The 12,529-nt window shown below is 32.2% G+C and overlaps 2 protein-coding genes across 7 annotated transcripts; both read left to right on the top strand.

The window, feature by feature from the left end:
- The first annotated feature begins 440 nt into the window (after window positions 1–440).
- LOC149093924 (glutathione S-transferase 1-like) lies at window positions 441–5,780 on the top strand. Of its 3 annotated transcripts, XM_089267327.1 has the most exons (4): window positions 441–658; window positions 2,095–2,123; window positions 4,798–4,856; window positions 5,219–5,780. In XM_089267327.1, the coding sequence occupies exons 1-4, from the start codon at window positions 547–549 to the stop codon at window positions 5,664–5,666; spliced, it is 648 nt and encodes a 215-aa protein (XP_089123453.1). In that variant the 5' UTR covers window positions 441–546; the 3' UTR covers window positions 5,667–5,780. The 3 variants fall into 3 exon arrangements, with proteins under 3 accessions (XP_089123453.1, XP_089123451.1, XP_089123452.1); XM_089267325.1 differs by lacking the exons at window positions 441–658; window positions 4,798–4,856; window positions 5,219–5,780 and adding exons at window positions 2,926–2,984; window positions 3,328–3,892 and having other exon boundaries at window positions 1,804–2,123; XM_089267326.1 differs by lacking the exon at window positions 441–658 and having other exon boundaries at window positions 1,895–2,123.
- A 912-nt stretch (window positions 5,781–6,692) lies between these two features.
- Window positions 6,693–12,038, top strand: LOC149093923 (glutathione S-transferase 1-like). 4 transcript variants are annotated; one of them, XM_089267321.1, is made up of 4 exons: window positions 6,693–6,916; window positions 8,353–8,381; window positions 11,056–11,114; window positions 11,477–12,038. In XM_089267321.1, exons 1-4 carry the CDS (start codon window positions 6,805–6,807, stop codon window positions 11,922–11,924), a joined length of 648 nt encoding a protein of 215 aa, XP_089123447.1. In that variant the 5' UTR covers window positions 6,693–6,804; the 3' UTR covers window positions 11,925–12,038. The 4 variants fall into 4 exon arrangements, with proteins under 4 accessions (XP_089123447.1, XP_089123445.1, XP_089123448.1 ...); XM_089267319.1 differs by lacking the exons at window positions 6,693–6,916; window positions 11,056–11,114; window positions 11,477–12,038 and adding exons at window positions 9,184–9,242; window positions 9,586–10,150 and having other exon boundaries at window positions 8,067–8,381; XM_089267322.1 differs by lacking the exons at window positions 6,693–6,916; window positions 11,056–11,114 and adding an exon at window positions 9,184–9,242 and having other exon boundaries at window positions 8,144–8,381.
- The last annotated feature ends 491 nt before the right edge of the window (window positions 12,039–12,529 follow it).

The following is a 12,529-nucleotide window of genomic DNA, read 5'->3' as shown; positions in this document are numbered from 1 at the left end:
CTCTAAGATTTCTGTGATGTCCTTTTTACTGTCGAGTTGAAGGCGGGAATACATACACGCCAGAAAACGCGCACCTAATAAAAGTCTCAGATTTAATGCAAATTTTGCGTTGATAAAATTCGATGAACGCTAAGCGCTTGTTCTAAATTTCTAGAAATAAAAAAATCCTCAGGACTAGATTCGAACCCTTTATCACTCATTTTAATTTAACCTATCACTTTAACCACTGAGCTCGATGATTATTTACTTCACTCGTTATGTACATTTAATCCCAGATAATGAGATTAATTGAAAATGAAATGCCACTTGGGTTTCATTGTTAGTGCAATTATTTTATACTTGACTAATTGAAGTCAAATTTTGTGATTAAGGAAAGACAATTTATCTTGTTACCTCCTTTATCTGTGCGTTTTTAGATGTTACTTTCCTCTTTGCTCTACATCGTACTGTATTAGAAACATCACTCACTTGAGTTTCATTGTTAGTTAACTATTAATACTTTCTTATTTTGTGCTTGATTAACTGAAGTCACTTTGAATCATAAAAATGGTCATCGAACTGTATCAATTACCTTACTCTGCTCCTTGCCTACAAGTAAGAATGGTTGGTAAAATCCTCAAAATTCCCATTGAGACTAAACATCTTGATCTGGAGAAAGGTGAACACTTGAAAACCCGAATATCTAAAGTCTATCGAATATCTATGTTGTTTCAATTTAGATCTTAAGGTTAAATTTCATTGGTATAAATTTTAAACCTTTGATATGACCAAGTCATCTAAACTAGAGTGATCAATTTAATACAATTTACAATAGACATAATAGTTTTCCTAATCATAGCATTTTAATTCTTCCAGTAGACCTCAAAAGTTAACTACAGTAACCTAAATATAATAATACAATACTTTAGATGATGACAGTAAATTATACAATTTCCCGTTAACTCCTCTGTTTAGATGTCAATTTATGAAAGTTTTTATTGAAGTCCAAAATTTACGCGCTATGAGTTAGTATTTGATGGATTTTTAGGAAAATATAAATTAACTCCATCTGTTATACGCATTTCATCATTTACAGTATCATTCATTATCATTTCAGTTAAATTTTCATTCATCAATAAATCAGATTTTTTATTCATCTAAAAATATATTTTATCTTTGATTGATGTAAACTTCTCTAAGATTTCAGTGATCTCCTTTAACTGCTGTGATCTAATAAAATTACTCAATGTTGAGTGATTATGAAAATTGCGTTCAATTGTACTTAACCAGAAATGCATATGTACAGTTAGATTCCAGATAATGAGATAAATTTATCAACGATCCCTAATCAAGGTGGAGTTTATTTATTTGAATTTCATCAAATTTCATTTTGATTTCTTTGATTATTAATTAACTTTATTTGATTTTCTTTCGTAAAATATAAATCAGAAAACTCACAAAATCGTCTTAAATTAACATTTAGATTTAGATTAGATTTAGTCTATTAAGGAAGATTGAAAAATGTAATGCCCAATTAATAGTGAAAATAAGCTATTATTCAGTACACCCAAACCTCGTATATTTTGCCTTTTTGGAGTGCAGACATCTAACGTTCAAAAAAATAAAATGAGCACATTTTTAGTTACGGTGACTGTAAATTACAGTGCTTCACAATCAAATGAGCTCACTTTTTGACTCATTTGAGCAAATTTTATTTTCAAAGACTGTAATTTACAGTCACCGTAACTAAAAATGTGCTCATTTTATTTTTTTGAACGTTAGATGTCTGCACTCCAAAAAGGCAAAATATACGAGGTTTGGGTGTATTCTCATTATCTGGGATCTCACATGATTAGATGTTGACGCAAAACTACTATCATCTTTTTATAAATAAACTAGGATTGCTCTACATCGTCCTGAATAAAAACCGACACTTGAGTTTCATTGTTAGTTTATTTTCTTAATTTTTGCTTGATTAACTTAAGTCAATCTGAGTTATCATAATGGTCATCGAATTGTACCAAATACCCTTCTCTGCTCCTTGCCGACAAGTAAGAATGGTTGGTAAAATCCTTAATATTCCCATTGAGACTAAACCTCTTGATCTGATGAAAGGCGAACACTTAAAACCCGAATTTCTGAAGGTATGTTGTTTCAATTTAAATCTCATAATCAGGTTAATTTTGTTTAAATCTTTGTAGTCATCGATTTGACTAGAATGGAAGTGAAAAATTACCTGGCCCACTTGTTGCTTTACTAGTTGACTTTGGCAAGCAAGTGTTTTTCATTTCTCAATTCTGAATCCTTTCATATTTTCAAACAAATATTGACTTACGATAGTAATAGTCTTCTTAATCATCATAATCATAATGATACATTCATATCGAAAGCTATTTCATTGACAGCTACAATTACACCTCTAATAGACTAATAAATAATGTATCAGGAAAACCAGCAAACCAGTAATTAAGTAGTTTATTACAAACGATCAAATGATATGGTTTTTATTCAATTACCGCCATTTTACTCTAATTATTAAATAATACTACCTTTCGAAATTGAATTGACAGTTTCTCAATTTACTATTTCACTAAATACTGTTTCGCTGTCTAGTATGTGCCCTTTTCCTCGAAAATTCCTGGAAAGAGAGTGGCCTTATTTGAGCAGCTAGGTAAAAAATGTTTCAATGACACGCCATGAAACCATGGCAAAGTACCATGAAATCAAAAGTGAAATAAAGTATGTCGTAGGTGCCTTGTTGAAGCGAGACTGATCGCTAACAGAACCAACATCTATGAGAGAAGACCAACCGAAAAGACGATTCTGTTTAAGTCGCGGAATTTTCTATCCCTTTAATATTTCTAGTTTTTATAAACTAAAAGAAATTTCTTCTACGAAAAAACGATGAATTCGTTAATAAAATGCAATATTTTCCTTTTCTTTTAGATCAACCCTTTTCATTGTATTCCAACATTGGTGGATGATGGATTTGCTTTATGGGAAAGGTGAGATACTTAAGGAAATAGATGATGGACTATTTGATGAACTGGGTTCAGGGATTACAGCTAAATGTCCTGGTTGCATTGTAATGTGCACATTGGATACGCATTTAAAGCAAAGTTAATCAAAAAGACATTCATTATCGAAAAAAATGAATCATTTTCTCTACACATTTGAGTGGTTCTTCGTTGACCAAATTAAGGCTTTCCAGCTTGAATCGGTGAAATATGAAAAAAATGATTAAAATGATTTTTTACAAAGGAAGAGAGCTTTAGATTGAATTTTCAAGATAGTGCTTGGCTATTTTCATGAATTTAATTACTTCTTTCTCTATCTTTCTCTGTACAGTCGGGCAATCATGACTTATCTGGTTAACAAGTATGCACCTGAAAGCAGTCTTTATCCCAAAGACTTACAAGCTCGTGCAACTGTCGAACGATGGCTTTACTGGGATAATGGATCACTCTATCCTCCTCTTGTTGCCTACTATTCCCCTATTGTACGTTACCGAGTCAAACCAGATCCAGCAATCGCTGCACTTTTCATGGATAAAGTCAAGTTTCTTGATGATGCCCTTGTAAAGACCAAGTACTTGTGCGGAGACACCGTTACATTGGCCGATCTTTCTGTTTTGTGTACAATTACAGCTGCTAGAGCTGTTTACCTTGATCTCAGCGCATTTAAAAATGTTGACCGTTGGTTGAAGGAGCTGGAATCTAACTATGCTAGTTGGTGGAAAGAGTTGGTCATCGACCCTGAGGAAGGATACAGAAGTTTCCTTCGAGATTATCTTCCTTAAAACTCTGCCTTGTATTATTAATAGCACTCGGGCTGGCAATCATCATAACGATTCTTTATCAATTTAAAATTTGTTTCACTAACTTATATTGATTAAATCAATTATGGACTACAATATATTGAAAGATTAAATCATTCAAGATCCTAAAAAAAGTTATAGCATTGTATTAAGTTATTTAGGTTTTCAGATTTTAGACTTGATTTATAAAGCACAAATCTTATGCGTTAGAAGGATATTCATTATTAAATGAATTTATACGATTTTACTCGGTATTCAGTCATGTAATGTTCTAGTCCATTCTTGAAATATTGAGCAGAAAGTTTTAATGCCAATGGGCTAAAATCTGGGCTATTTATTAATATATGGATTTTGTTAGTTATTTCACTTTTATTTGCATTATTTTCTGTGTACATAAGCTACTGTTTCTGTATTCAGTTAATGTACTCTAAATTGTATTACTAAAGAGTAATAGCGTTACTGGGTGGGTTAAAGTTCATAATGACTTATGACTTTCGGATGGTTAGGTGTGTTCGAGTGTTAACTCTCTGAATCTTTAACCTTTACCAACATTGTCCTCACCCCGTACTCGTAAACTTTGACTTTTCTCCGACTTAAACTTTATCAATAATGTGATATGAAGTCGTCTTATTAAAGCTAGTTAGTATCATTAGATAGATATCGTTAGATAATTACATGATGAAACATTCGAAAGCTTATTTTATTGAAAGCAACTACACGTTTAATAGACAGAATGAATGTATTAGGTAAACCAGAAAATACCAAACCTTTAAAAGGGTTTTACTCTAATACAAATAATCAATACTTGCTCTTCACCACTTCGAAACTGAATTGACATAAAATAGGAATTAAAAAGATTGGCCTTTTTTCAATTTACTAAATACCGATATTCGCTAAATGGCCTTTCTATTTAAAGTGAATTTAAACAACCGAAGAAATGTATTTTGATGAAAAAATCAATGATTTCATTAATAAAATGCAATATTTTTTTTTACTTTTAGATCAACCCTTTCCACTGTATTCCAACCATGGTTGATGATGGATTTGCTTTATGGGAAAGGTGAGATACTTAAGGAAATAGATGATTACCTATCTGGCAAGCTACGGATAAGATAAGTTCAGGGAAAAATTAAGTAACTTAAGAAGAATTAAGCTGGTTACATTGTGGTAGGTACAATTTTGAGCAAAGCTAATCGAAGAGACATTCAGGACCTAAAAAATTGAACCTCAACTTTCTCTACACAATATTTGAATGGTGTTGAGTAAATTAAGGTTTTCCAGCTTGAATAGGTAAAATATTAAAAATTATCTAAAAGCATTTTTTGCCAAAGAAGAGGTCGGTTCTGCGATTGGATTTTCAAGATGGTGATGAGCTATTTTCATGAATTTTAATTACTTCTTTCTCTATCTTTCTCTGTACAGTCGGGCAATCATGACTTATTTGGTTAATAAGTATGCACCTGAAAGTAGTCTTTATCCCAAAGACGCGAAAGCTCGTGCAACTGTCGAACGATGGCTTTACTGGGACACTGGTTCACTCTACGCGACTCTTTTCTCGTACTATATAGTTATTATCGAAGGAGGTAAACCAGATCCAGCAGTTGCTACACTTTTCATGGATAAAGTTAAGCTTCTTGATGAGGCCCTTGCAAAGACCAAGTACTTGTGCGGAGACAACATTACTTTGGCTGACCTCTCTGTTTTGTGTAGCATAAGCGCTGCTAAAGGTGCAGACTTTGATCTTAGTGCATACAAAAATATTGAACGTTGGTTGAAGACACTGGAAACTAACTCTGCTAGTTGGTGGAAAGAGTTGGTCACTGACCCTATCAAAGATTTCCGAGAATTCCTTCGAAATTGTTCTCGTTAAAACTTCTGGTTACGTTGCATCCTCAATCGTGCCCTGCTCTGGCATCATAACGATTTTTACTAAACTAGTTTACTTATGAAATAAAAAGAAAAGAAATAATAAAATACTTCAAAATTTACAACTTAATGTACAGCCACGGACATTAAGTTTCGTACACTTTCAAAGAATGATACGCATACAGTTGATTATCTAATCAATTTAGACTTAATTTTAAAGCATCTTTGATTAGATAATCAGTTATATGCGTATCTTTCTTTGAAAGTGTACGAAACTTAATGTCCGTGGCTGTATTTGTCCAGCTTTAAACAGTGTCTAGTAGATTAACACTAAAGATGTTGAACAATGAAAGTTGAAGTTTTGGTTGATTGATTAAACTTAAATTGAACTGAATAGGGAAGGGAATCATCTTGTTTAGTATGATGACGTGAAGTCCGAAATTCACGCGTTATGAGTTCGTATTTGATGGACTTTTAGGAAAATAAAAATTAACTTCATCTGTTATACGCATTTCATCATTTATTATGCATTATCATTTCAGTTATATTTTTTATTCATCTAAGAATCACATTTTATTTTTGATTGATGTAGACATCTCTAAGATTTCTGTGATGTCCTTTTTACTGTCGAGTTGAAGGCGGGAATACATACACGCCAGAAAACGCGCACCTAATAAAAGTCTCAGATTTAATGCAAATTTTGCGTTGATAAAATTCGATGAACGCTAAGCGCTTGTTCTAAATTTCTAGAAATAAAAAAATCCTCAGGACTAGATTCGAACCCTTTATCACTCATTTTAATTTAACCTATCACTTTAACCACTGAGCTCGATGATTATTTACTTCACTCGTTATGTACATTTAATCCCAGATAATGAGATTAATTGAAAATGAAATGCCACTTGGGTTTCATTGTTAGTGCAATTATTTTATACTTGACTAATTGAAGTCAAATTTTGTGATTAAGGAAAGACAATTTATCTTGTTACCTCCTTTATCTGTGCGTTTTTAGATGTTACTTTCCTCTTTGCTCTACATCGTACTGTATTAGAAACATCACTCACTTGAGTTTCATTGTTAGTTAACTATTAATACTTTCTTATTTTGTGCTTGATTAACTGAAGTCACTTTGAATCATAAAAATGGTCATCGAACTGTATCAATTACCTTACTCTGCTCCTTGCCTACAAGTAAGAATGGTTGGTAAAATCCTCAAAATTCCCATTGAGACTAAACATCTTGATCTGGAGAAAGGTGAACACTTGAAAACCCGAATATCTAAAGTCTATCGAATATCTATGTTGTTTCAATTTAGATCTTAAGGTTAAATTTCATTGGTATAAATTTTAAACCTTTGATATGACCAAGTCATCTAAACTAGAGTGATCAATTTAATACAATTTACAATAGACATAATAGTTTTCCTAATCATAGCATTTTAATTCTTCCAGTAGACCTCAAAAGTTAACTACAGTAACCTAAATATAATAATACAATACTTTAGATGATGACAGTAAATTATACAATTTCCCGTTAACTCCTCTGTTTAGATGTCAATTTATGAAAGTTTTTATTGAAGTCCAAAATTTACGCGCTATGAGTTAGTATTTGATGGATTTTTAGGAAAATATAAATTAACTCCATCTGTTATACGCATTTCATCATTTACAGTATCATTCATTATCATTTCAGTTAAATTTTCATTCATCAATAAATCAGATTTTTTATTCATCTAAAAATATATTTTATCTTTGATTGATGTAAACTTCTCTAAGATTTCAGTGATCTCCTTTAACTGCTGTGATCTAATAAAATTACTCAATGTTGAGTGATTATGAAAATTGCGTTCAATTGTACTTAACCAGAAATGCATATGTACAGTTAGATTCCAGATAATGAGATAAATTTATCAACGATCCCTAATCAAGGTGGAGTTTATTTATTTGAATTTCATCAAATTTCATTTTGATTTCTTTGATTATTAATTAACTTTATTTGATTTTCTTTCGTAAAATATAAATCAGAAAACTCACAAAATCGTCTTAAATTAACATTTAGATTTAGATTAGATTTAGTCTATTAAGGAAGATTGAAAAATGTAATGCCCAATTAATAGTGAAAATAAGCTATTATTCAGTACACCCAAACCTCGTATATTTTGCCTTTTTGGAGTGCAGACATCTAACGTTCAAAAAAATAAAATGAGCACATTTTTAGTTACGGTGACTGTAAATTACAGTGCTTCACAATCAAATGAGCTCACTTTTTGACTCATTTGAGCAAATTTTATTTTCAAAGACTGTAATTTACAGTCACCGTAACTAAAAATGTGCTCATTTTATTTTTTTGAACGTTAGATGTCTGCACTCCAAAAAGGCAAAATATACGAGGTTTGGGTGTATTCTCATTATCTGGGATCTCACATGATTAGATGTTGACGCAAAACTACTATCATCTTTTTATAAATAAACTAGGATTGCTCTACATCGTCCTGAATAAAAACCGACACTTGAGTTTCATTGTTAGTTTATTTTCTTAATTTTTGCTTGATTAACTTAAGTCAATCTGAGTTATCATAATGGTCATCGAATTGTACCAAATACCCTTCTCTGCTCCTTGCCGACAAGTAAGAATGGTTGGTAAAATCCTTAATATTCCCATTGAGACTAAACCTCTTGATCTGATGAAAGGCGAACACTTAAAACCCGAATTTCTGAAGGTATGTTGTTTCAATTTAAATCTCATAATCAGGTTAATTTTGTTTAAATCTTTGTAGTCATCGATTTGACTAGAATGGAAGTGAAAAATTACCTGGCCCACTTGTTGCTTTACTAGTTGACTTTGGCAAGCAAGTGTTTTTCATTTCTCAATTCTGAATCCTTTCATATTTTCAAACAAATATTGACTTACGATAGTAATAGTCTTCTTAATCATCATAATCATAATGATACATTCATATCGAAAGCTATTTCATTGACAGCTACAATTACACCTCTAATAGACTAATAAATAATGTATCAGGAAAACCAGCAAACCAGTAATTAAGTAGTTTATTACAAACGATCAAATGATATGGTTTTTATTCAATTACCGCCATTTTACTCTAATTATTAAATAATACTACCTTTCGAAATTGAATTGACAGTTTCTCAATTTACTATTTCACTAAATACTGTTTCGCTGTCTAGTATGTGCCCTTTTCCTCGAAAATTCCTGGAAAGAGAGTGGCCTTATTTGAGCAGCTAGGTAAAAAATGTTTCAATGACACGCCATGAAACCATGGCAAAGTACCATGAAATCAAAAGTGAAATAAAGTATGTCGTAGGTGCCTTGTTGAAGCGAGACTGATCGCTAACAGAACCAACATCTATGAGAGAAGACCAACCGAAAAGACGATTCTGTTTAAGTCGCGGAATTTTCTATCCCTTTAATATTTCTAGTTTTTATAAACTAAAAGAAATTTCTTCTACGAAAAAACGATGAATTCGTTAATAAAATGCAATATTTTCCTTTTCTTTTAGATCAACCCTTTTCATTGTATTCCAACATTGGTGGATGATGGATTTGCTTTATGGGAAAGGTGAGATACTTAAGGAAATAGATGATGGACTATTTGATGAACTGGGTTCAGGGATTACAGCTAAATGTCCTGGTTGCATTGTAATGTGCACATTGGATACGCATTTAAAGCAAAGTTAATCAAAAAGACATTCATTATCGAAAAAAATGAATCATTTTCTCTACACATTTGAGTGGTTCTTCGTTGACCAAATTAAGGCTTTCCAGCTTGAATCGGTGAAATATGAAAAAAATGATTAAAATGATTTTTTACAAAGGAAGAGAGCTTTAGATTGAATTTTCAAGATAGTGCTTGGCTATTTTCATGAATTTAATTACTTCTTTCTCTATCTTTCTCTGTACAGTCGGGCAATCATGACTTATCTGGTTAACAAGTATGCACCTGAAAGCAGTCTTTATCCCAAAGACTTACAAGCTCGTGCAACTGTCGAACGATGGCTTTACTGGGATAATGGATCACTCTATCCTCCTCTTGTTGCCTACTATTCCCCTATTGTACGTTACCGAGTCAAACCAGATCCAGCAATCGCTGCACTTTTCATGGATAAAGTCAAGTTTCTTGATGATGCCCTTGTAAAGACCAAGTACTTGTGCGGAGACACCGTTACATTGGCCGATCTTTCTGTTTTGTGTACAATTACAGCTGCTAGAGCTGTTTACCTTGATCTCAGCGCATTTAAAAATGTTGACCGTTGGTTGAAGGAGCTGGAATCTAACTATGCTAGTTGGTGGAAAGAGTTGGTCATCGACCCTGAGGAAGGATACAGAAGTTTCCTTCGAGATTATCTTCCTTAAAACTCTGCCTTGTATTATTAATAGCACTCGGGCTGGCAATCATCATAACGATTCTTTATCAATTTAAAATTTGTTTCACTAACTTATATTGATTAAATCAATTATGGACTACAATATATTGAAAGATTAAATCATTCAAGATCCTAAAAAAAGTTATAGCATTGTATTAAGTTATTTAGGTTTTCAGATTTTAGACTTGATTTATAAAGCACAAATCTTATGCGTTAGAAGGATATTCATTATTAAATGAATTTATACGATTTTACTCGGTATTCAGTCATGTAATGTTCTAGTCCATTCTTGAAATATTGAGCAGAAAGTTTTAATGCCAATGGGCTAAAATCTGGGCTATTTATTAATATATGGATTTTGTTAGTTATTTCACTTTTATTTGCATTATTTTCTGTGTACATAAGCTACTGTTTCTGTATTCAGTTAATGTACTCTAAATTGTATTACTAAAGAGTAATAGCGTTACTGGGTGGGTTAAAGTTCATAATGACTTATGACTTTCGGATGGTTAGGTGTGTTCGAGTGTTAACTCTCTGAATCTTTAACCTTTACCAACATTGTCCTCACCCCGTACTCGTAAACTTTGACTTTTCTCCGACTTAAACTTTATCAATAATGTGATATGAAGTCGTCTTATTAAAGCTAGTTAGTATCATTAGATAGATATCGTTAGATAATTACATGATGAAACATTCGAAAGCTTATTTTATTGAAAGCAACTACACGTTTAATAGACAGAATGAATGTATTAGGTAAACCAGAAAATACCAAACCTTTAAAAGGGTTTTACTCTAATACAAATAATCAATACTTGCTCTTCACCACTTCGAAACTGAATTGACATAAAATAGGAATTAAAAAGATTGGCCTTTTTTCAATTTACTAAATACCGATATTCGCTAAATGGCCTTTCTATTTAAAGTGAATTTAAACAACCGAAGAAATGTATTTTGATGAAAAAATCAATGATTTCATTAATAAAATGCAATATTTTTTTTTACTTTTAGATCAACCCTTTCCACTGTATTCCAACCATGGTTGATGATGGATTTGCTTTATGGGAAAGGTGAGATACTTAAGGAAATAGATGATTACCTATCTGGCAAGCTACGGATAAGATAAGTTCAGGGAAAAATTAAGTAACTTAAGAAGAATTAAGCTGGTTACATTGTGGTAGGTACAATTTTGAGCAAAGCTAATCGAAGAGACATTCAGGACCTAAAAAATTGAACCTCAACTTTCTCTACACAATATTTGAATGGTGTTGAGTAAATTAAGGTTTTCCAGCTTGAATAGGTAAAATATTAAAAATTATCTAAAAGCATTTTTTGCCAAAGAAGAGGTCGGTTCTGCGATTGGATTTTCAAGATGGTGATGAGCTATTTTCATGAATTTTAATTACTTCTTTCTCTATCTTTCTCTGTACAGTCGGGCAATCATGACTTATTTGGTTAATAAGTATGCACCTGAAAGTAGTCTTTATCCCAAAGACGCGAAAGCTCGTGCAACTGTCGAACGATGGCTTTACTGGGACACTGGTTCACTCTACGCGACTCTTTTCTCGTACTATATAGTTATTATCGAAGGAGGTAAACCAGATCCAGCAGTTGCTACACTTTTCATGGATAAAGTTAAGCTTCTTGATGAGGCCCTTGCAAAGACCAAGTACTTGTGCGGAGACAACATTACTTTGGCTGACCTCTCTGTTTTGTGTAGCATAAGCGCTGCTAAAGGTGCAGACTTTGATCTTAGTGCATACAAAAATATTGAACGTTGGTTGAAGACACTGGAAACTAACTCTGCTAGTTGGTGGAAAGAGTTGGTCACTGACCCTATCAAAGATTTCCGAGAATTCCTTCGAAATTGTTCTCGTTAAAACTTCTGGTTACGTTGCATCCTCAATCGTGCCCTGCTCTGGCATCATAACGATTTTTACTAAACTAGTTTACTTATGAAATAAAAAGAAAAGAAATAATAAAATACTTCAAAATTTACAACTTAATGTACAGCCACGGACATTAAGTTTCGTACACTTTCAAAGAATGATACGCATACAGTTGATTATCTAATCAATTTAGACTTAATTTTAAAGCATCTTTGATTAGATAATCAGTTATATGCGTATCTTTCTTTGAAAGTGTACGAAACTTAATGTCCGTGGCTGTATTTGTCCAGCTTTAAACAGTGTCTAGTAGATTAACACTAAAGATGTTGAACAATGAAAGTTGAAGTTTTGGTTGATTGATTAAACTTAAATTGAACTGAATAGGGAAGGGAATCATCTTGTTTAGTATGATGACGTGAAGTCCGAAATTCACGCGTTATGAGTTCGTATTTGATGGACTTTTAGGAAAATAAAAATTAACTTCATCTGTTATACGCATTTCATCATTTATTATGCATTATCATTTCAGTTATATTTTTTATTCATCTAAGAATCACATTTTATTTTTGATTGATGTAGACATCTCTAAGATTTCT

Source organism: Tetranychus urticae, chromosome 2 (genome assembly GCF_039701765.1).
Source record: "Tetranychus urticae isolate SD_2017Ah chromosome 2, NJAU_TeUrti_SD_1.0, whole genome shotgun sequence".
Classification (NCBI taxonomy): Eukaryota; Metazoa; Arthropoda; class Arachnida; order Trombidiformes; family Tetranychidae; genus Tetranychus; species Tetranychus urticae.
This window is presented reverse-complemented; position numbering and strand designations above follow the sequence as displayed.

What these genes read in the sequence shown, in the direction of transcription:
- LOC149093923 (XM_089267319.1), top strand. Translation starts at nt 8,241, where the DNA reads ATGGTCATCGAATTGTACCAAATACCCTTCTCTGCTCCTTGCCGACAA. An exon ending in TAAAACCCGAATTTCTGAAG is followed by an intron (nt 8,382 to 9,183) that starts GTATGTTGTTTC and finishes CTTTTCTTTTAG; the next exon opens with ATCAACCCTTTTCATTGTAT. An exon ending in GGATTTGCTTTATGGGAAAG is followed by an intron (nt 9,243 to 9,585) that starts GTGAGATACTTA and finishes TTCTCTGTACAG; the next exon opens with TCGGGCAATCATGACTTATC.
- LOC149093924 (XM_089267325.1), top strand. Translation starts at nt 1,983, where the DNA reads ATGGTCATCGAATTGTACCAAATACCCTTCTCTGCTCCTTGCCGACAA. An exon ending in TAAAACCCGAATTTCTGAAG is followed by an intron (nt 2,124 to 2,925) that starts GTATGTTGTTTC and finishes CTTTTCTTTTAG; the next exon opens with ATCAACCCTTTTCATTGTAT. An exon ending in GGATTTGCTTTATGGGAAAG is followed by an intron (nt 2,985 to 3,327) that starts GTGAGATACTTA and finishes TTCTCTGTACAG; the next exon opens with TCGGGCAATCATGACTTATC.